We start from the raw sequence: 21457 nt of genomic DNA on the forward strand, positions 1-21457 counted from the left end.
TTGCCACTGAACTAAAAAGCAACGATCTGACCGTAAGACCTGCTCAGCAGCCCATTACATTTAGCTGACACCTCTTCATCCTTATTCTTCCCCTCCCAGCAGTACTTGGCCCACTTTTGCCCACCTCCAGAGAGACCAAGGACTCAACAGCCATGGACACTGGATTCTCCTCTATTCCCTAATGGTCCCTAGTAGTAAAGCAGTGGAGCAGTGTGGGGGAAGTTTATACTGTCACTGCCTGCACTCTGCCGGTTCAATGGGTAAATAGAGGGGCTGGACCCCCAAGAGCGCTACCCTAAAATATTTCAGAAGACCATTAACATAATTTATTCACAACCCAGCCAAGACGAGATAACCCAACTTGTACAGGGGCAGAGCTTTAGTAGCTTTCTTAGAACAGGCAGTGCTAGCCACATCTTAATGTGCTTCAAAGGGCTTCTAGTTACAGCTGGACAGACTATGGTCTTTATAGAAACAGGCTGAGAGAGTTCCTGGGGAGCAGGACACTGGATACATGCAACATTACCAAGCCAGGGGGTTAGGACAGAGAATGCGCAGCTACCAGCAGTAGCCACCTTTGGCTTACTTACTTCATGAAGGCAGGTGTACTGAATGTGATACGGAGCCACCTTCTCCTCTCCTTTTATTTCCACATTGATCTGTAAGCGTATAGCACCAGACACAGCAGATTTATCGGTTCTTTTCTCTAGAAAGAAAAATAAGTAGTAAGTTCAAAATATTTTTCTTTGTACAGGAAATAGCCATCATGGCCATAGCAGCACAATGCGGTAAAAGAAAAACATGCGTGGAAGTCCAGGCTGACTTTGAAGTGAAATATGACCCTCCAATAACATACTTTCCAAGTGTTCGTGTAAATTTGCATTTATCTAATGAACACAAGTGCCATGACATATTTGTGCTGTTTCACACACAACTGCGTATTTCAGACATGCACAATTCAACACTTAAAATAAAAAAGTATAACCCAGTCCTTCCGCTCCAGTGGCACAGCACAGTCACTCAACTAACATGCAGGTTATTGAATCAGAAAAGCCAAAGAACATGCTGAAACCCTTCATTTTTGAGGGCGTGTGAATCTGAGAACGAATTTAGTGATCATGAAATTAAGGGACTAAGGATTAAACGTTCAAAAGCAACTATGTGATTTAGGAGACTACAACCCATCTTCAAAGTTGATTTAGACGTGCAGGCATCAAAGGGCATGTCTACTACATGAGTACTAACTCTGTGGCAAGTTGGAGCGTACATCTACAGCGTCCCAACGTGCCACGCACTGCCTGCCTATGGGAACCCTGCAGATGCACACTAACAGGTTCCCTAGGGCAAACTCAGATAACATGATCACAGTTTCCAAGTACATAAAAGGTTGTTACAAGGAGGAGGGAGAAAAATTGTTGTTCTTAAGCTCTGAGGCTAGGACAAGAAGCAATGGGCTTAAACTGCAGCAAGGGAGATTTAGGTTGGACATTAGGAAAAAATTCCTAACTGTCAGGGTGGTTCAGCACTGGAATAAATTGCCTGGGGGGGTTGTGGAATCTCCATCATTGGGGACTTTTAAGAGCAGGTTGGACAAACACCTGTCAGGGACAGTCTAGATAATACTTGGGCCACATCTGAACTACCGCTTATGTCAGGACAACTTATGCTGTTCATGGGTGTGGGGAAAAAACTCACATCCTTGAGCGACATAAGTTTCACTGGCACACGTGGTAGCGTGCACAGCATTATGTTGGCAGGAGAGATTCTCCCATCAAAATAGCTACCATCGCTTGATGAGGTGTGTGATGACATGGGAGTTTCTTGTTGCCCTTGTTTCCTATGGGGGATTCGCTTGGGACAAGGAGGTCTTATTATGTTGACAGGAGAGCCCTCTCCCATTGGCACAGAGTGGCTACACAAGCAAATTTACAGTGGCACAGCTGTAAGCTCACTAATGCAGACATGGCCTTAGCCCTACCATGAGTGCAGGGGACTGGACTAGAAGACTTCTCGAGGGCCCTTCCAGTCTTACCATTTCACATTGTCATATTAAAGATTAGAACTCCTCCTTTTGATGCAAGCAAGATATGGCTATCAGGCTATTTGCATACTATCCACATTTGGGCGAAGTCTGGGTGCTCCTGGTCAACACACTTACGATGAAAATGTCTTTCAAGAAATTAAGTAAGAAAACACATTTAAAAGCCTCATTCTTGTCACCCAAAATGTTTTCTCCTTTAAATTACTTTGCAGCACAACCTCCTTTACTACTACATGAGTCAACAACGCGACGCTGTTGCAAAAAAAGCAAATGCAATTTTGGGTTGCATCAACAGAGGCATAGCATGAAAGTCACAAGAGGTGATAATACTGCTCCATTCAACACTGATTAGGCCTCAGCTGGAGTACTGTGTGCAATTTTGGTCACCAATTTAGAGAGAGAAAGGATTTAGAGAAACTGGAAAGGATTGAGAGGCAAGTGACAAGGATGATCAGAGGGATGGAATTCAAGCCATACGAGCAAAGGCTGAAAGAACTGGGTATTTTTAGTTTGGAAAAGAGGAGATTAAGGGGAGACACGAGATCTGTCTTCAAATATTTGAAAGATCACTATAAAAAAATGGAGAAAAGTTGTTCTCTCTTGCCATAGGGAACAGGACAAGAGGCAATGGGTTCAAACAACAGCACAGCAGTTTTAGATTAAATCTCAGGATACACTTCCTACCTGTAAGAACAATAGACTAAACTGCCTCAGGAAGTTGTGGAATCTCCTTCACTGGGAGGTTTTTATAAAGAATCTGGATTGCCATCTGTCTTGGATGGTTTAGACTAGGGGTAGGCAACCTCCGGCACCTGTGCCAAAGGCGGCACGCAAGCTGATTTTCAGTGGCACCCTCACTGCTCAGGTCCTGGCCACCGGTCTGGGGGGGGGGTCCCCATTTTAATTTAATTTTAAATGAAGCTTTTTAAACATTTTAAAAACCTTATTTACTTCACATACAACAATACTTTAGTTACATATTATAGACTTATAGAAAGAGATCTTCTAAAAACATTAAAATGTATTACTGGCACATGAAACCTTACATTAGAGTGAATAAATGAAGACTCGGCACAGAACTTCTGAAAGGTTGCCGACCCCTGGTTTAGACACAACAAATCCTGCATATTGGCAGGGGGTTAGACTAGATGATCCTGGCAGTCCCTCCTAACCCTGTGATTCTGCAGTAACGACAGGAGTAGTGAACTCACGGAACAAGGAGTTGCTGCCTCTTCAAGCCTTGGAACAAAGTGAAATGAACCGTAAGCCACTCCTCTGTCAGCACATCTCAGATGCTGTGGCAGGAAAGGACTAAAAGCTACTAACTATAATTTAGCAGAGCATTAGAAATGTTTGCTGGCAGTCAAGCCTGTCCCAGATTCAAACATATGTCTAGAGCTCTGCAACAGAACGGATGTGTCTAAGAGAGCATCTTCCTCTACACACAATTTGAATGTTCCTCAATTATTGCTGCAAAAGAAAAACAGTTAATGATGCTAAAAATAGAGGTGTTAAATGCTTCCACCATGTAAGCACATACTGCTCTAGGATGTGAGGACATTATACCCACTAAAAGCAGCAAAGAATCCTGTGGCACCTTATAGACTAACAGATGTTTTGGAGCATGAGCTTTTGTGGGTGAATACCCACTTCGTCAGATGCATGCATGCACCCACGAAAGCTCATGCTCCAAAACGTCTGTTAGTCTATAAGGTGCCACAGGATTCTTTGCTGCTTTTACAGATCCAGACTAACACAGCTACCCCTCTGATACATTATACCCACTGATTGCCATCTTCACCACTTGCATTAAGGTGACCTGCCTGCATCCCTAATCTGGGCTAATCAAAAAATCAAAAACCAAATTCCCATTACAGATAACTGAAGTGCTGAGGGTTAGAATTATTGAGACTATCCAGTGCTCAGTTTCTTTGAACATTGACAACCAGTGGGACTTTGAGAGTGGAATTGAATACACTGTCTTTAAACTACTCTTCTGTCTGAATTCACTGAAGGAGCCTTTCATACAGACTTAATAGAACAAACTATTTCATTCCACCTACAGATCTTTTTGGAATGAACCCTCACCTCCCAATCCTGCTCAATTAATTGACCAAAACTTGTTCACCTTAGCCTCCAATGATAGAACAAGAAGCAATGGGCTTAAACTGCAGCAAGGGAGATTTAGGTTGGACATTAGGAAAAAGTTCCTAACTGTCAGGGTAGTTAAACACTGGAATAGATTGCCTAGGGAAGTTGTGGAATCTCCATCTCTGGAGATATTTAAGAGTAGGTTAGATAAATATCTATTAGGGATGGTCTAGACAGTATATGGTCCTGCCATGAGGGCAGGGGACTGGACTTGATGACCTCTCGAGGTCCCTTCCAGTCCTAGAGTCTATGAGTCTATGAGTCATTAAAATGAGGGACAGTGAGAATCCACAATGTCTGGGGTATGGCCATCTTATTTTTGCCAGCCTGGATCTCACAAATCTTCTCTGCTGGTCCTTTGCACATTTTCCAACGCTCTGCAAGGGAGCAGCATCTTTAACAGGTTACTAACTCCTCTGAGCTTTACTTAACTTTTCTTACTATGAGAAACATCCCCCACTAAGATGTCCTCTGTCCTCACATGAGTCTTCAAGATTCCCCACTCTCCTGCTTCTCACTTTTTTTTTTAAATATAAACCAAAGTCTTGGTGAAATGTGCTCATCTAACAATCCCTGAGAGTGAAAGTCTGTTTATTCACAATGTAGGTACAGCACAGGCCCTGGAAACCCGTTACCTCACAGGGAGCACCTCAAAGGATGAGAGAGGAGTTCAGAAGCTGGTTTTGCTGAGTAAGCATTCAACAAACAAATTAATTCCAACTGAGGGCCACTTGCGTCTGCTAAGAGGTGGACTGAAATTCAATACTTTATTTCTTATAGGCCAGTGAACAGTTCTCTAACACTTAGGGCTTTCAGTTACGTATCATTTGGGAGCTGGATTTGAACTGATGAGCCACACGTGAAAGATTCCATATCCCATTCCCCAGTCAATCTGCCATCCCCAAAGAACTCTTACATAAAGAACTCTCTCCTCCATTCTCAGCCCAGGCAGAACAGAGGAGAGTCTAAGAACAAAAACTGAACCTACATCTCCCACACAGCTGTACAGAATAGTAATCAGTGGGCCAACCGGGGAGGCCAGAGGAAAATTTCAGTCCAGTAAAGATGTCAAAGTTTGTCCCTGCTCCATCTGCAAACTCAGTTCTTTAAAAGTAGCTTCTCCTTCAGCCACTCTGAAGACACTGCTCCCACTCCCAGAAACACACATTTGGGGCCCTGTGAGAGGCAGCATTAGGATGAAGGTAGTTGGTAATCTTACAAATTCTTTCCCATCCCCATGCACACGTGGTCACTGCTCAGTTACAACTCATCCACTTACTGTCAGGGGATGGGGAAGGTAGAAGGGGCGCAGAACCATCACCACCACCTCCTCCTCTTTCCCCCTTTTTGTGAATGGCTCCCCCACATCTCAAAAAAAAAAAAAAAAAAAAAAAAAGTGTGTGTGGCCAAAGCTACTTAGCAAATGTGTGTCAAATTCACAAATAGTTTCGGGTCAACCAAAACTATATTTTTTAGCAAATCTACTGTTCATGGAAAAAATATGTTACCCAGCTCTAGTGATTAATAATGCTTGCAAAGAGAAAACTCTGTGCCTTTATGATTCTCCAAAGAGCATGTATTGTCCAACATTTTCCACTGGGAAGACTACCACCAGATAACCGTCCCAACAACATACCCCCGCACTTCCTCAAAGTCACACGTTTCTTGGAAATTACACTAATGCACACACAAGATTATGAGAGTTCCTAACCCAAACATGCCTAATTTTGTAAGAAAAGTTCCATACACTTGTAAGCAAAACCAAGGATTGTAATCTAAATTAGAGGATTGAAAAGCTACTCACCAAGATTGTACCATACATCCATCTCTCCACTCAGTGTGCGGACTTCGATGATGGTCTGACCCAAGAAATCATCCGACTCACGTTTCAGCCTCTGCTTGACACGAGATTTAATGTCATCATCCTCATCCCAGACGCGCACTTTGATCCGATCCGAGGAGTTATGGCACTCACTGTGAACAAGACAAGCAAGGACAGATGGGTGACCAGTCACTGAACCCAAGGGTCTAGGATGCATGTCTTACAGCACGACTGACCATTCCATGATATTCTTTTAGTGGTATTCATCTGACAGATGTTCATTCACATTGGCAGCTGATGGTGAAGGATGTAAGATGCAAATAAAATTTAAGTATTCAACAGGAATTGTGCGACAGGGTTTTGGAAGGCCTTCTGCTACAATGTAGCCATAAAACTCTGAGGACTCTGACCACTGTCAGGGACTGCAAGAGGATAGTGCATTCAGCCTAGTGATTTGATTATAGTGCATCAGTCAGAGGTTCAAACTTCTGTTAAACAACATAAAGAACTCTCTCCTTCATTCTCCTCTCCTTGCCAAGCAAGACTCAAAATTAACTTAATTTTGTTTGAGACTTTATTAGTGTCACTAGCAAAGCAACAGTGTACCAATGCACAAAACCACACGGTCAGGGAGAGGATTGTGTGTGGGAGGAAGGGATGGGACACAGCCACACTAATGAAGTTGGTATTTAAGAGCTACAACGTGCCCCAGGCAGAGAACTAAAGAAATCTCCTTCCAAAAGGCAGCTTCGTTCTCAGTTGAATCTTCACATCTGATCTGATGCTGAAAATAAAATCTCAGTTATTCTAAAACCTAAACAAGCAAGTGACCTGCACAACACACTGAGGAAACGAGAGAACACAAAAGCTACAGGGACACAGTGAATAGAGAGATCTTGTAACAGAAGCCCTGCTCATTTATTGGGCATGTGATATGAGAAAGCAATTTGAATGATCATATACACGCATGACACGGGTGATTACTCACCATAACCGTTACAAATGTCTGGCCTCACTAGGAAAAAAAAAAAGGTATCTGAAAATATGGCAATTCCTGCTGGAGGTTTATGTTCTAGCCTTTTCAAACCTACTGCATCTGTTGCTAAGCAACCGGAGGAGAATGAACAAGTAGAGAGAATGGGTCAAAAGAGGTTTGCTAAGCCAAGTCAGTGAAATGTGGCAGCAACGGTGGTGTTTACAAGTTACCTACCAAGAACTCATTTGGCCGCCCATTGCCAACTATTGTGTTTTAGGATTCATTAACAGACAGCTAATGCAGAAGAGCTCACTGTGAATTAAATGGCGAAATGCAGAGGCAATTTTGTTTGTCCTGATCGTTTACTGTTTGAAAATCAACCTGTTCTGCATTCCTCAAGGGACTCAAAGTACCATTTAGAATACAGAAAACAGATGTTTCAATCAATATTTCTCTGTTTTTAATTTTTTTCCTCCCACCTGTAAACATGTGCAGATGGTTAAGATGATTTGTTTCAAGGTGTGCTGAAGAGGAGATGCTAAGATTGTTGGCTCTTCCTCTAGCTCTCAAACCTATGTGGGCATGTTGCCATCTCTGTAGGCCCGGCAGAATAAGTGGCTATACACTAAAATTTCTTCATAACCAAAACAAATATAAGAAACTCTCTCTCAGTGCCCTAGGGGCATATTTGCAAAGTATTTAGTTGCCCAAAGATGCAGACAGACATGCACAGTGGGATTTTCACAACCTCCTAAGCAAGTTAGGCCCTTAACTCTCATTGATAGCATTTTTCAGTGCCTAAGTAGTTCAGTTAACCCGGCCCTAGGTCTTGACCCTCTCCTCCAGTCTGTCAAAGGTAGTGCTTCTTTAGGAAAATACCCAAGCTGATTTGACCTAGTTTGATCCACACTGTGTGTGCCTTTTAAACCTGAACATGCACCACACGAGGTACCTGGAATAAGGGTGTTCTCTTTCTGGACTTACAACAGGGGACCGCACAGCACCACAATCACCGCAGAATGTCACGTGGGGAGTTTTCAGTGGTACTAACTGGACCTGTACACCTCAAGACTTACTGTCTCTACCATACACCCTTTCCCAGAGGGATGCTACTATATTTGTGGAGATTCTTCCACTTTATGTTTCCTCTCCTGGCTCTGTACCAGAGTGATTCATCAGAGATATCTGTGCTGTTAAACACCTAAACCAGAGGGGCAAGGTGGGGCGGGGGGTTAAGATAGAGTAAATCTATAGGATCTGCAATCTTTGTTACTGTTGAACCAAGACAGCCAGGCTGATGTCAGCCCCATTTTCTACAGAAACGAGAGCTCAGATTCAACTCAAACACGTTTATTGTCTGAGAGATGAAGAACAATGCTCACTTTTAAATCGAAACAACATAAATCCAGTCTTGTGGAGTCTGAATATATATTGTAGTGATATAAAATGTCCCTATAATGCAAGAGGCAACACCTCTCTAACACTCTCCAGCGCTTGCTGCACTTTTTATGTTCCTGTTTTCTTTTTTTCAAATATATTTATATAGTTGGAGCATTTTTATTAGTGACTGTCTGAAGTTTCACCTCTATTGTCTAGTTTTATTGAATTATTTAAAATAAAGTTTTCAATAAAAATCATGTACAAAAAACAGGGATAAAAAAATCAATGAAAAAAGGTGAAACTGCTTCCAAAAGTGTGTTTTCGGTGGGGGTCTAAATTAGCTGCTACCAGTCAAGAAAGTGATCTTGGCATCACTGTGGATAGTTCTCTGAAAACATCCACTCAATGTGCAGTGGCAGCCAAAAAAGCAAACACAATGGTGGGAATCATTAAGAAAGGGAGAGATAATCAGACAGAAAATATCATGTTGCCCCTATAGAAATCCATGGTCCTTCCACATCTTGAATACTATATGCAGATGTGGTCACCCCGTCTCAAAAAAGGTATTTTAATTGGAAAAGGGTCTGAAAAGGGCAACAAAAATTATTAGGGATATGGAACAGCTTCCATATGAGGAGAGATCTATTAGACTGAGACTTTTCCAAGCTGAAAAGAGAGAACTAAGGGGATATGATAGAAGTCTATAAAATCATGACTGTGTGGAGAAAGTAAATAAGGAAGCGTTATTAACTCCTTCTCATAACAAAAGAACTAGGGGTCACCCAATGAAATTAATAGGCAGCAGGTTTAAAACAAATGAAAGAAATATTTCTTCACTCAACACACAAGTGGAACGCCTTGCCAGATGATGTTGTGAAGGACAAGACCATAACAGGGTTCAAAAAGGAACTAGGTAAGTTCATGGAGGATAGGTCCATCAATGGCTATTAGCCAGGAAGGACAGGGATGGTGTCCCTAAGCTCTGTTTGCCAGAAGCTGGGAATGGGTGACAGGGGATGGATCACTTGATTACCTGTTTTGTTCATTCCCTCTGCTGGGCATCTGGCATTGGCCACTGTTGGGAGACAGGATACTGGGCTAGATGGACCTTTGGTCTGACCCAATCTGGCTGTTCTTATGGGAGGGAGGGAAATTGGTGAAACTATGACTTAATGCATCTTTTTCACAAATAAGAGTTTCCCTTGCTTATGCCATTATCATTTATTTATTATTTTAATTCCTGTAGCCCTCTGAGGGCCCAATTAGACCAAGGACTCCATTGTGCTTAGTATAGTGCAAACACATTGGAAGACACAGTCCCTACTCTGAAGAGTTTACAGTTAGAGCTGGTGAGGAATTTTTGACAAAATATTCATCAGAAACTGCAATTTCATTAACATCAAAATTGCTTGTGGAGAAGGGTCCGCGTCTATGAATTTCTTGATTCAAACAACATTTTAGAAATTGTCAAAACACCCAGTTTCAACATTTTTAAATGAAATGTTCCATTTTAGAGTTCAAAACAACCTTTAAATTCAAAATTTCAGTTTATTTGTATCAGAGGGGTAGCTGTGTTAGTCTGGATCTGTAAAAGCAGCAAAGAGTCCTGTGGCACCTTGTGGACTAACAGACGTATTGGAGCATGAGCTTTTGTGGGTGAATACCCACTTTGTCAGATACATGTAGTGGGTATTCACTCAAGAAAGCTCATGCTCCAATATGTCTGTTAGTCCACAAGGTGCCACAGGACTCTTTGCTGCTTTTGCAGTTTATTTATAGTTTAATATAGTAAACAAATTAAAAAGGGAGGAGAAGGGAAAGAGGAATAGTTACACAGATTTAAATAGGGCAGCTAAGCACATGGCTAAATGATCTTGAGTCATTTGAAAAATACAAATTACAAGGTAAAATTAAAAGGACAAATATCCAAAATGTCTAGCGAGCATTTGTATAAGTATTTGGCACTAGTATTTCCTTTAGGAACCATTGCAGCAGTGGCTGTAGAGGAGAGTTCTGAAGAACAGGGTAATAGCGTTACAGGCTAGTTAAGGCAGAGTTTCCCTGCACATAAGGGGTGGCATGGAAGAAAGTGTACACATGTTTGTAAGAGAAGCGGATAATGGAGACTGGCGTTGCTGGCAGAATGCAGGAGATAGAGGAGGACATGATAAAACAGAGCAGATAAGCAAGAAGATGGGCTCTTTGCAGGAGTTTTTAATGGATTGGAAGGGAATGAGGTGGTTGTCTGGAAGACCAGGGCAGAGACATAGACCTGAAGTGATGCAGGATGAGGGAGTTGTAGTGATGTAGAGAAACAGAAAAAGTTTGACTTTGAGAGATATTCTAGGGAGAAAAAAGGAAGGTTTGGATACAGCCTGAATGAGCAGGTTGAGAGAAGGCAGAGTCCACGCGTCCCACTAACAGGTCTGGGGAAGGGAGGATAGTTGTGTTGTCAGCTGTGATGGGGAAAACAGTGAGCCAGTGTTTTTGGTTATGTTCATTTTAAAACGAGAGGCCAGCTAAGCACGTGGCGGGACAGACAGGTCGGGGTGGAGAGGACACTGCATAAGTCATCGGTGTGAAGACGGCAATTGGAACGGAGCAGATGAGGTCACCATAAGAAAGGGCACAGCAACGAGAGAAAAAGGAAGAGCCTTGTGCAATCCCCATGGATAGTGAGAGGAGGAGGCAGAGAAACAATCAAAAGAGATGGGGAAGGAATGGCTTGAGAGATCGGAGAACCAGGTAGGAAGAGGGTATAAAAGCAGCTGAGAGGTCAAGGATGACAGCCACGGAGTAAAAGCCCTGAGCTTGGCAATACCTCCTTGACAAATAATTATCCTAAGACAACAAAGAAACCGGTTTTCTGTTCCTACCAGTATTAAACTCATTTGTTTTAAAGGCACAAGTACGACCATTTTGCTGTTACCTCTCTCTACAAACACAAATCATGTAGCTCTTCCAAGTGCAAAAGGCAGCAGCGGTGCTCAGAACCACTTCACCTCTAACTACACCTCTATCCTGATATAACGCTGTCCTCGGGAGACAAAAAATCTTACCACGTTATAGCTGAAACCGTGTTATACCCAACTTGCTTTGATCCACTGGAGTGTGCAGCCCCATCCTCCCCCGGAGTGCTGCTTTACGGCGTTATATCCGAATTCATGTTATATTGGGGTAGATGTGTACATTATCCCAGCTTCCTCCTAGGCATTGCTGCATGGCATCAACTCCATTGTTCAAATCCAAATTTCAAATGGGACACTGAGCTGAGAAACTATGAATATATCCACACTGCGATTAAAATCCCACGGCTGGCCTGTGCCAGCTGACACGGGCTCACGGGGCTTGGGCCAAGGGTCTATTGAATTGGGGTGCTGGCATCAGGGATCATGACGAAGCTCAAGCTCTAAAACCCAACAAGGTGGGAGGGCCCCAGAGTTGCAATTAAACAGCCCCTGCCAGAGTCAGCTGGCACAGGCCAGCTGGAGGTGTGTCATTGCAGTGTAGACAGAATATGATTTTACTTTACTACCAGTTTCAAAGTCTCCGTCGAACTACGACCCAGGCACAGAGGATGAGGAAGTACAACTGAAAAGGTTCCACGGTCGTCGGGATGTAGCTGAACAGCAGAGGCAGAGCATGCATCAGATGCAATATTCTTGAAAGGGGCAGTGTAAACACAGAACTCATGTAACTACAGAGATGACTGAAAGGTGTTGAGCATGATAATAGGCTAGGCTGCTGAAAGGACGATTATGGAACCAAACGGAAGCTGTGGGTGACACCACAGTAGTTAGCTATGTAGCAGTGCCATTCCTGAAGCAATAACTGTAATGAAGTGTATTATTTGTGGCTGTGTGTGTCCAAGTATAATACTGATTATCTACTGAAGGGAGGCAATGCAACTATTCTAACCTTCATACCCTTCTGCAGTGAAGGAATAAACACACTTTGCAAAGTGCCCAGTGACAACGTAATCTGTTCCAGGCAGAATGATTTCACACCTGCCATTCAGGATCAGACCCAGCTGGGCAGCACAAAGCCGTTTCCATGGGAAGATATTTTAAAATGAACAATTTGCACTGTGCCAAGGACAGGAGATGCAGAGCTGTCCTGTTGTATATAGGGCAACTTCAAGTGTCCACATCCATTAGACACTGGGTCCTTTTCCTAACATTAGCAAAGGAAGCCAATCAGCATATGCTTTAAACAGGGGTTAAGTAGCCTCTCAGCAAGCGCAGGGCTTTGCCTTTCAAAGGAAATTTTGTTCCTTATTGAATTTCTCCTAAACACTATACCTGTAATTGCACTACACAGACGTGGGTCCTTTTATCAGCCCTTTCAAAAAGAACTGAATTGAAAATACAAACTTTCCTAGAGTGCTTTAAACCATCTTACAGAATCTAACAAATAATTAGAATCCTGCCTTAAAATCGGAGTGGAGAGTTCAAAATATCCATTTATTATTGTGTGGCAGTGGCCAAAGGTACCAATCAGGATATAGGCTTCCTTGTGACAGGCGTTACGCATATAGAAATAGAGTGCATGCCCCATACATTTGCACTCAAATGTAATTGTACAGAAGGAAGAGATCAATCTCAATTTTTTAAAGATCTTTAGAGTAATTTCAATAGAAGCTTATTAAATGTCTGTGCAACTCACTTGGTTTCATTCCTATTAAATTCCTCAGGACTTTCTGTAATGAATGTGGAGGCAGTTAGAGCTTTCCAGCAGGCAACAAGAAGAATGGCCTAATGGCTCTATCAAATAGTTTACTCACATAGATGTAAATGCACTCTGAGAACTGATCATTAATCTAAATGCTAATCCTGTGGCAATGTAGGCACGTAACAGTCTCAAATAGTAGTGATTCGGGAATACAATAGGACTCTACACAGTACTGATTTGGGAATGCAGACCCAAAAAGATCTCAAAGTTTTCTTCTTGGAAACATGGTTCTAAACCTGAATTTCCAGGACACGCCATATGTTCTTGTATATACACCACCCTGCATCACAAAGGATTAGGGTTACAAAGGAACCCTAAAATGGCTAAACTTTTTCTGACTTAAACAGATAGACATCTGGGCTTTGTAATGAACCTTTGAAAAGAGCATTTAATTGTGCTTCTGTTGAATGAAGACACCTTTGAGAAGTCAGCCAGCTACTAATGTCTGGATACGAAAGCTGGAAAGAGTTCATGCAATAAACCAAACAGAAAGCAAAAACCAATGAAAGTAGAACTACCAACCTACTGACCACCCCCTGACCTGGCCCCTCTGCTACCAATGAAAAACCAATGAAACTAATCGGTGCAAAAACCAATGGAAATAGAACTACCAACCCATTGACATGACCCCTCTGCTGATTTGATTTGTCCCCTTGGGTATTTTTTGTCTTTCAGACCATAAGTTCTTAAGATAGGAACTGTATCTTGCCTAGTACATTGCAGGAGCTATCACAACCTCTACAATAACTGGTACAAGATCCTCTCACTTCGATTATAAGATCTAACAAATACTTTCTTTATTAAAAAGGATGATTTTTCTCTTGGATAAGCTTCCTTGGGAGAAAATAGAATAGAGTACTTGTGGCACCTTAGAGGCTAACAAATTTATTTGAGCATAAGCTTTCGTGGGTTACAGCCCACTTCATCGGAGAGATTTCTCAGTGAAGAACGTTTTTGGTCAAGTTGTGTAGCATATGTTCAACGGCTACAGTCTTTGATTATGAATGCTAGGAAAACTCAGCATTTGGAGAGTCATCAGCAGAAGGAACCCATAAGCATCAAGCATAAACAGCATGTCTGTAATTGATATAAATCTCTCGGAAGAAAGACTGCTGTGTCCCAGACAATTAAACATGGCTCTCCCTTTATCCATGACAAGGTGAATTGCAAACCCTAGGAACACCTTGAGCCTGGTACAGTGCTTTTTCAGCATCCTTAAACCTCAATAGCTTGTCTATTTAAATCCCACTTTCCTCAACACCTCATCCTTCTTGGTGCTCTGTCTCCTAGCAATATTAAAATGACTGTTTACACTAAGATCAATTTTCATGTTACTGCTGAATCATGGAAGTTTCCATAAAACTTTTACAGCGGCACAGTTAAAACACTGAAATTTTTCACATCGTGTTATCTTTACCACAGTATTTGTTATATTCCCCAAAATTAGATTGGAACATACTTGTAAATACCACGGTAACAACTTTGTGCCATAAAAATCAAGATTTTAACGGCACCTACACATACGTAGATGGAGGCGGACTTATTGCTATGTTGATTCTAGAGTTATTACAATAATAATGTAAGGTACTTCCTGTTGAGGAGTCAATAGCTTTGCCTTGGGTTCATAATGTTAAACTTTTTTATTTTCATTGACATGGTGGAGACAGGCCTGGGTTCACAAACTCAGTTTGAAATACAATTCAAACAAACATATTTCAGTGTGCAGAGAAGAGCCTTGCTGACCTCGAGCGGGAAGGAGTGGGGGAAAGAAAGGCAAGAGAGGGCAAGACGGACTGATAGTTTGATGGTAAGAAGGAGACAAAGGGGTTTTAGCTAAAAAAAATTTAGGATCCAGAATCTTCATAGGCCACTTTATTTTCAGAAGCTTTTTTTCCCCCTCTCCATTTAATGTTTTTCCATTTAATTAAAATGAGTATAACTATAACTTGAGGGTGCTTCTTACTACCTTGATAACCATATCCTGGGCTCACTGACTCAGCCTTTGGAGCTTATTTGCTATATAAGCAACCATGCCTCCAGCCTTTACTTTAAATTTAGCCCAAAATAGGTTGATAATCTTGTAAACAGATTATCCCTCAAGTTCTCATTATTTTATTTCTACAGCACTTTAGGGGAGCAAGGAGCTTCAAAAATAAGTGGCAAGCTACTTCCAATGAGCTAACAAGTCTGCTCTAACTCCACCGCAAGGAGTAACGACGAAACGAATGGCGAGGCCTTTTCCTGCGTGTGTGTTTTACAGCTACCTTTCTAAAGAATTTCAAAGGGTGTTTATTAAAAAGGAACAGTGTACGTCTGCAAACTATTAAGCATTTTCTTCCCTCTCTGTGGAAGTCGGAACAATAACTTTCTATACAAATATTGCTAAAGGAGTAGATACAGAATCTATGACCAAGAAGTGGAGGCAAGATGGATATGCACACTTTGTATAGTACAGTACATATTATATAGACTATGTGACAAGCACACACCATGTAAAACAGAAACAGACAAAACACAGACATGGCTACTGGAGTGCAGTACCATGTACTGACACAGGAGACAAAGGGATGCTTGTGAAGAAATGCAGACAATAGAAATGGATCAGAACAGGGGCAAATATTCAGTGAGCACTTACAAGTGGAATTTCTCCTCCCAAACAGGGTTCAGATTCCCAAAAATCGTTTTCGTTCTCTTCTTTGTTTTGCCGACTTGAACCGTCACATATGGATCACTGGATCCAGTTTTGTCCTTGGCCTGCAGACCTTGAGCACAAACCACTGCAGAGAAAATAATAATAAAGTTTTGCTATAAGCTTGCAGTGCCAAAAGATGTGTGCATGTACTGCACGCGGAACAGCCTACTGCTCAGCAATGCTTACCAATGACAGCCTCTCAGTTCAACATTGAGAGTCACAGATTCCAAGGCCAGAAGGGACCATTGTGATCGGCTTGTCCGAACTCCTGTATAACACAGACCATATAACTGCCCCAAAATAATTCCTAGAGCAGATCTCTTAGAAAAACATCCAGCCCTGACTTACAAATTGTCAGTGACAGAGAATCCACCATAGCCCTTGGTAAGTTGTTCCAGCGGTTATTCTCACTGCTGAAATTTACATCTTATTTCTAGTCTGAATTTCTCTAGTGTCAGCTTACCGGTGATAGTGATTTTAGCGGACCATTTGGAGGTGCCATCCAGCACGCTCTGTTTCACTGTCTTCATTTGCTGAGCATGTGTTAATTTGCTCTCACTAAAAACATCTCTGATCAAGTCAAAGATTTCTGGCTTGTTCCGTTCCCGAATCTTCATGCGATCCTTCATGGCCATGATGATGTTTTGGGTCCGATCCTCTGCTCCGTGTTTACAGCTCTTCTCTGCTGCCCCTGCGTACAGTAAGGCATGGAACAGTCACCAAAAGCTTGAAAACAACGAGGAAATCACAGATGTTATGTTACAGAATCATGACGACAGGGATCAAGTTTATTATATTAAAAAAAGAAAAATCAGTTGATAAGATATGTTGTGATAATTGGGACTACTCATTTACCCTAATTGGGAGCTCAACTGTGAAAAGTGAATGAGAGTCATGGACTGTCACAATAACCCTTCTAACAAAGAAATCTTGATGGGAAACGGTGCAAAAGGGAGATAGCCTGAATTAGTCCAAACAAGCCGGCCTCCTGGGATAATTCAAGGACTGTGTTAAGATCACGCCTTGTAAACAAGAAGAGTGTGGGAATGGAAAAATCAGCAAACAAACTGATGTGCTGGATAGTAAGCCTAATTGGTGGACAAAATAATGAAGGGACAGGGCTATTTTGCCCATCAGTCTCTTTTGAGGTCCTTTAAAAAAAAAAAAAAAAAAAAAAAGAGAGAGAGAGGGCGCGATCAAGAGGAAAATTGAAGAAACAATCCCAGTAACTCCTGTGACCCCAGGATCTACCATAACACTCCTGGGCCTTCGCCACCCTAATGCTGAGAGATGTTCTGACCAGACCAGGTCAAAGCGTGGGACCTAGATGACACTGCCACCTCCATGGGCTCCAACTGAATCCAACCCCCTATCTGGGATGCGAGATGTTGAGTTCTCTCCATCCCTACCCCTCCTCCTCCCCCCATGGACTCTTTTCATTCCCCTCCTTACTTATTCTCTTCCCTATCACTCTCCTTTTTCCTTCTGTCTAGTAAGAGTCTGGTGTGCTGGCTAAGACTGGGTATTTTGCAATACTGCCGTAAACCTGTGACCAGAGAGGCAAGTAAAAGCAATGACCTAAACAGCCCAACCCTTGTACAACTCTGCCAGGTCTTGGAGTGGCTAAAAAGACCAGATGCCGCTTTTCCAGCAGTGAAATTGCAAGTGAAAGTCACCACCAGAGAGCAGCTGCATTTTCTATCTTTGCCCTTCTTCTCTGCCCCATTTTGTGTGTGCATTTCTCTGGTTTGTCTTCTTAAGAAACAGGATAAGGCTTTAACAACAAGTCCAGACCATCTTAACCCACTTTTTCCCTTTTCCCCAAAAAGGGAAATTACCATAATCTAAAAAGACTGTCAAAAGGGGGCGGGGGGATTCCCTCTAAAAACACTCTCCAGCTAGAGGGAACGGGAACAGAGAATGTTGTTAGAATGAATGTCTTACTTCTTAATTTACATTTCCAATGTTTTAACCTTTTCCCTCTTCTTTTCTGCATCTTTAATAAAAAGTTTTAAAAGATTTTTAATGGTGTTTTCTACATAGTACTAAGCAGGCTGAGGTCCCTGTATACCGAACCCCAAATCTTGATTAGTGTTGTTTAATGTTGGACAGTGACAGGGTCATGTTAACACCAGTAATTCTTTGGACCATTTCTTTCACCTAAATGAAAATGAGACACACTCAACTCAATGCCTCTTACCAGTGGCCAGACTGAAGCTGGGATTGAAAAGTGGTGGACAAATGTCAACTGAAGAGGCAGCAGCTATTCAGTCCCACTGTCATATCAGATACTACATTTAAGAAATAAATACTGTAGATGTGGATTCCAGGAACCATTTTAAACACTGTGCTTTAATTAGCCAAACAAGGCATAAAAGGAACATTAGATATGCTTCATAGAGGAATATTTTCTATTGTAAGCCCAATTTGCATCCACATCTATATTCAAAAGCTTCTCTTCACGTGAAATATATAGCCAGAAAACACTTACAACAAAATTTGAGTTGAATCAGACAATGTGTTCCTGAGACATGGCACTTTGAAAAAATCGGTATGTTTCACTTTTTGAAATACCTTTTAATTAGGGCTGTCAATTAAAGTGATTAACTAAAAAAAATTAATCATGATTTAAAAAATTTATCGTGATTAATTGCATTCAAACAATAGAATATCAATTGAAATTTATTAAATATTTGATGTTTTCTACATTTTCAAATATATCAATTTCAATTACAACACAGAATACAAGGTGGACAGTGCTCACTTTATATTACTCTATTACACAAGTATTTGTACTGTAAAAATAATAAAAGAAATAGTATTTTTCAATTAACTTCATACAAGTATCATAATGCAATCTCTATTGTGAAAGTACAATTTGCAAATGTAGGTTTTTTTTGGTTCCATAACTGCACTCAAAAACAAAACAGTGTAAAACTTTAGAGCCTACAAGTCCATTCAGTCCTACTTCTTGTTCAGCCAATCACTAAGACAAACAAGTTTATTTACATTTGCAGAAGACAATGCTGCCTGCTTCTTGTTTACAATGTCAACTGAAAGTGAGAACAGGCATTCGCATGGCCCTTTTGCAGCTGGCATTGCAAGGTATTTACGTACCAGATATGCTAAACATTCATAGACCCCTTCATGCTTTGGCCATTGTTCCAGAGGACATGCATCCATGATGACGATACTTGTTAAAAATGAGGCGTTAATTAAATGTGACTGAACTCGTTGGGGGAGAATTGTATGTCAACTGCGCTGTCTTACCCACATTCTGCCATATATTTCATGTTACAGAAGTCTCAGAAGATGACCCAGCACGTTTGTTTTAAGAATACTTTCACTGCAGATTTGACAAAATGAAAAGAAGGAACCAATGGGAGATTTCTAAAGATAGCTACAGCACTTGACCCAAGATTTAAGAATGTGAAGTGCCTTCCAAAATCTGAGAGGGATGAGGTGTGGAGCATGCTTTCAGAAGTCTTAAAAGAGCAACACTCTGATGCAGAAGCTACAGAACCCAAACCACCAAAGAAGAAAATCAACCTCCTGCTGGTGGCATTTGACTCAGATCATGAACATGTGTCAGTCCACATTGCTTCGGATCATTATCAAGCAGAACCTATCATCAGCATGAATGCATGTCCTCTGGAAGCATCAAGGGAAAAATGAATCTTTAGCACATTTGGCATGTAAATATCTTGCGATGCCAGCTACAACAGTGCCATGCAAACGCCTGTTCTCACTTTCAGGTTACATTGTAAACAAGAAGCAGGCAGCACTATCTTCTGAAAATGTAAATTAACTTGTTTGTCTCAGCGATTGGCTGAACAAGAAGTAGAACTGATTGGATGTGTAGGCTCTAAGGTTTTACATTGTTTTGGTTTTGAGTGCAGTTATGAAACAAAAAACCCACATTTGCAAGTTGTACTTTCACGATAAAGAGATTGCATTATGGTACTTGTATGAGGTGAATTGAAAAATACTATTTCTTTTTTTTACAGTGCAAATATTTGTAATAAAAATATATAAAGTGAGCACTGTACACTCTTTATTCTGTGTTGTAATTGCAATCAATATATTTGAAAACGTAGAAAAAATCCAAAAATATTTAAATAAATGGTATTCTATTAGTGTTTAACAGCACAATTAATTGTGATTATTTTTTTTTAAATTGCTTGACAGCCATACTGTTTTTCTGTAAATATCTCAAAAACAGCTTCCTCCAGAAATTGCAAAACTGAATTCATTGCACAGGAAATCTATATACGTTGAGAAGATTTTAGCTGAGATTTTTTGGAGGGCCAAAGCAACCAAGAATTTCCATGGGACTCGTGCTCTTAAGTGAATGAGATACTTCTAGAAATGTCAGCCTGAGTGCACAGGAGTGTTTCTGATAAAGCTGGATTTTTATTTCTGCATGATTCGCTACACATTTTTGAACATCTGAAGAGATGCAGGTGACAGCAGACTGCCATACAAAGTTCCGTACAGTCACTTACTTCATAGTAACAGTAATTCTTCGAGAGGAGGCACTGCAGTTGCACATGCTCATGCATGCGAGATCAGATATTTTTTTTTTTAATAGCAGTGTCTGTCCGGGCCATGCATGAGCCTTGTGCCTCCTCGTGCTCCTGCGCGATGGTATAAAGGGGACCGCAAATGCAACCTTCCCTCAGATTCTGTGCCATTCAAAGATCTGAGAATTCTGAAAGTAGGGATGGAGCCTAATGAGATCCCCACTGACTATGACACCCCAAAGAAATACAGTTACTGCAGCATGTTGCCTGATTTTAGGAGACTAATATTATTGTTTATCCATATGGGTTATAGCCTCGCCAATTAATCTGATCAGAAGATAAGGTTCTTGTCCCAGAATCAGGCTACAAGGAAAAGCAACCATAGTTCTTTCTGGTGGTCAGTGTATGGACCCGGCAATCTGTATTCCCCAGGATGGTGGAAATAAGGAGTTTCAGCTGCATCAGTCAAAAAGAGATTGCAGTACTGCTGTCTTGAATTTGGCATCTGATCTAGTGGCTAAATCCAGTACATAATATTTGACAAAGGCAGGGGGTTACCCCATAGCACGCTCGGTAGATTTTTGATATTGGCACATTTCTGAAGCAGGCAGAGAATGTCACTTGATATCTGGAGTGGTGAGCCTTGATCTTCAGTGGGAGAGGTACATCAGTCAACTGGCAACATGAGATAAACAGTGTTATTCACTTAGATATTCTCTGTAATGAGATGGCCTGACCTTTGGAACAGCTGGCTATAGCCAGAAATAAACAGGAAGACACTTTTGAATGGTTTCATTATGTTGATGTAATAAAGTAGGGTTCTGAAACATGTGGAGCATGTAACTTCTTCTCTCCTAGTGCAGAATGGGCAAATTAATGGATTAATTGAGGTAGAATTCTGAGATCCCTTGGGGGATGAGCTGAGGATAAGGTTTCAGAACCACTTTGATGCCACTATTTACCCCTCTCCATTCTGAAAACTGACCATTTATTCCTACCCTTTGTTTCCTATCTTTTAACCAGTTACTGACCCATGAGAGGACCTTCCCTCTTATCCCATGACGGTTTAATTTTCTTAAGAGGCTTTGGTGAGGAATCTTGTCAGTAGCTTTCAGAAATCTAAGTACACTATATCCACTGG

At 41.4% G+C, this 21457-nt stretch overlaps 1 protein-coding gene across 4 annotated transcripts in view; it reads right to left on the reverse strand.

Moving 5' to 3' along the window:
- Positions 1-21457, reverse strand: part of UNC13B (unc-13 homolog B) — a 336698-nt gene that overhangs the window by 118631 nt on the left and 196610 nt on the right. For all 4 annotated transcript variants that reach the window (XM_050943528.1, XM_050943527.1, XM_050943525.1 and 1 more), the window contains 4 exons: positions 16257-16484; positions 15737-15878; positions 5997-6166; positions 591-706 (listed from right to left, as the gene is read on the reverse strand). In XM_050943528.1, coding sequence (XP_050799485.1) covers positions 591-706; positions 5997-6166; positions 15737-15878; positions 16257-16484 — 656 coding nt within the window. The remainder of the gene's footprint in view (positions 1-590; positions 707-5996; positions 6167-15736; positions 15879-16256; positions 16485-21457) is intronic.

This window comes from Gopherus flavomarginatus, chromosome 3 (assembly GCF_025201925.1).
Source record: "Gopherus flavomarginatus isolate rGopFla2 chromosome 3, rGopFla2.mat.asm, whole genome shotgun sequence".
In the NCBI taxonomy this organism is placed as follows: domain Eukaryota; kingdom Metazoa; phylum Chordata; order Testudines; family Testudinidae; genus Gopherus; species Gopherus flavomarginatus.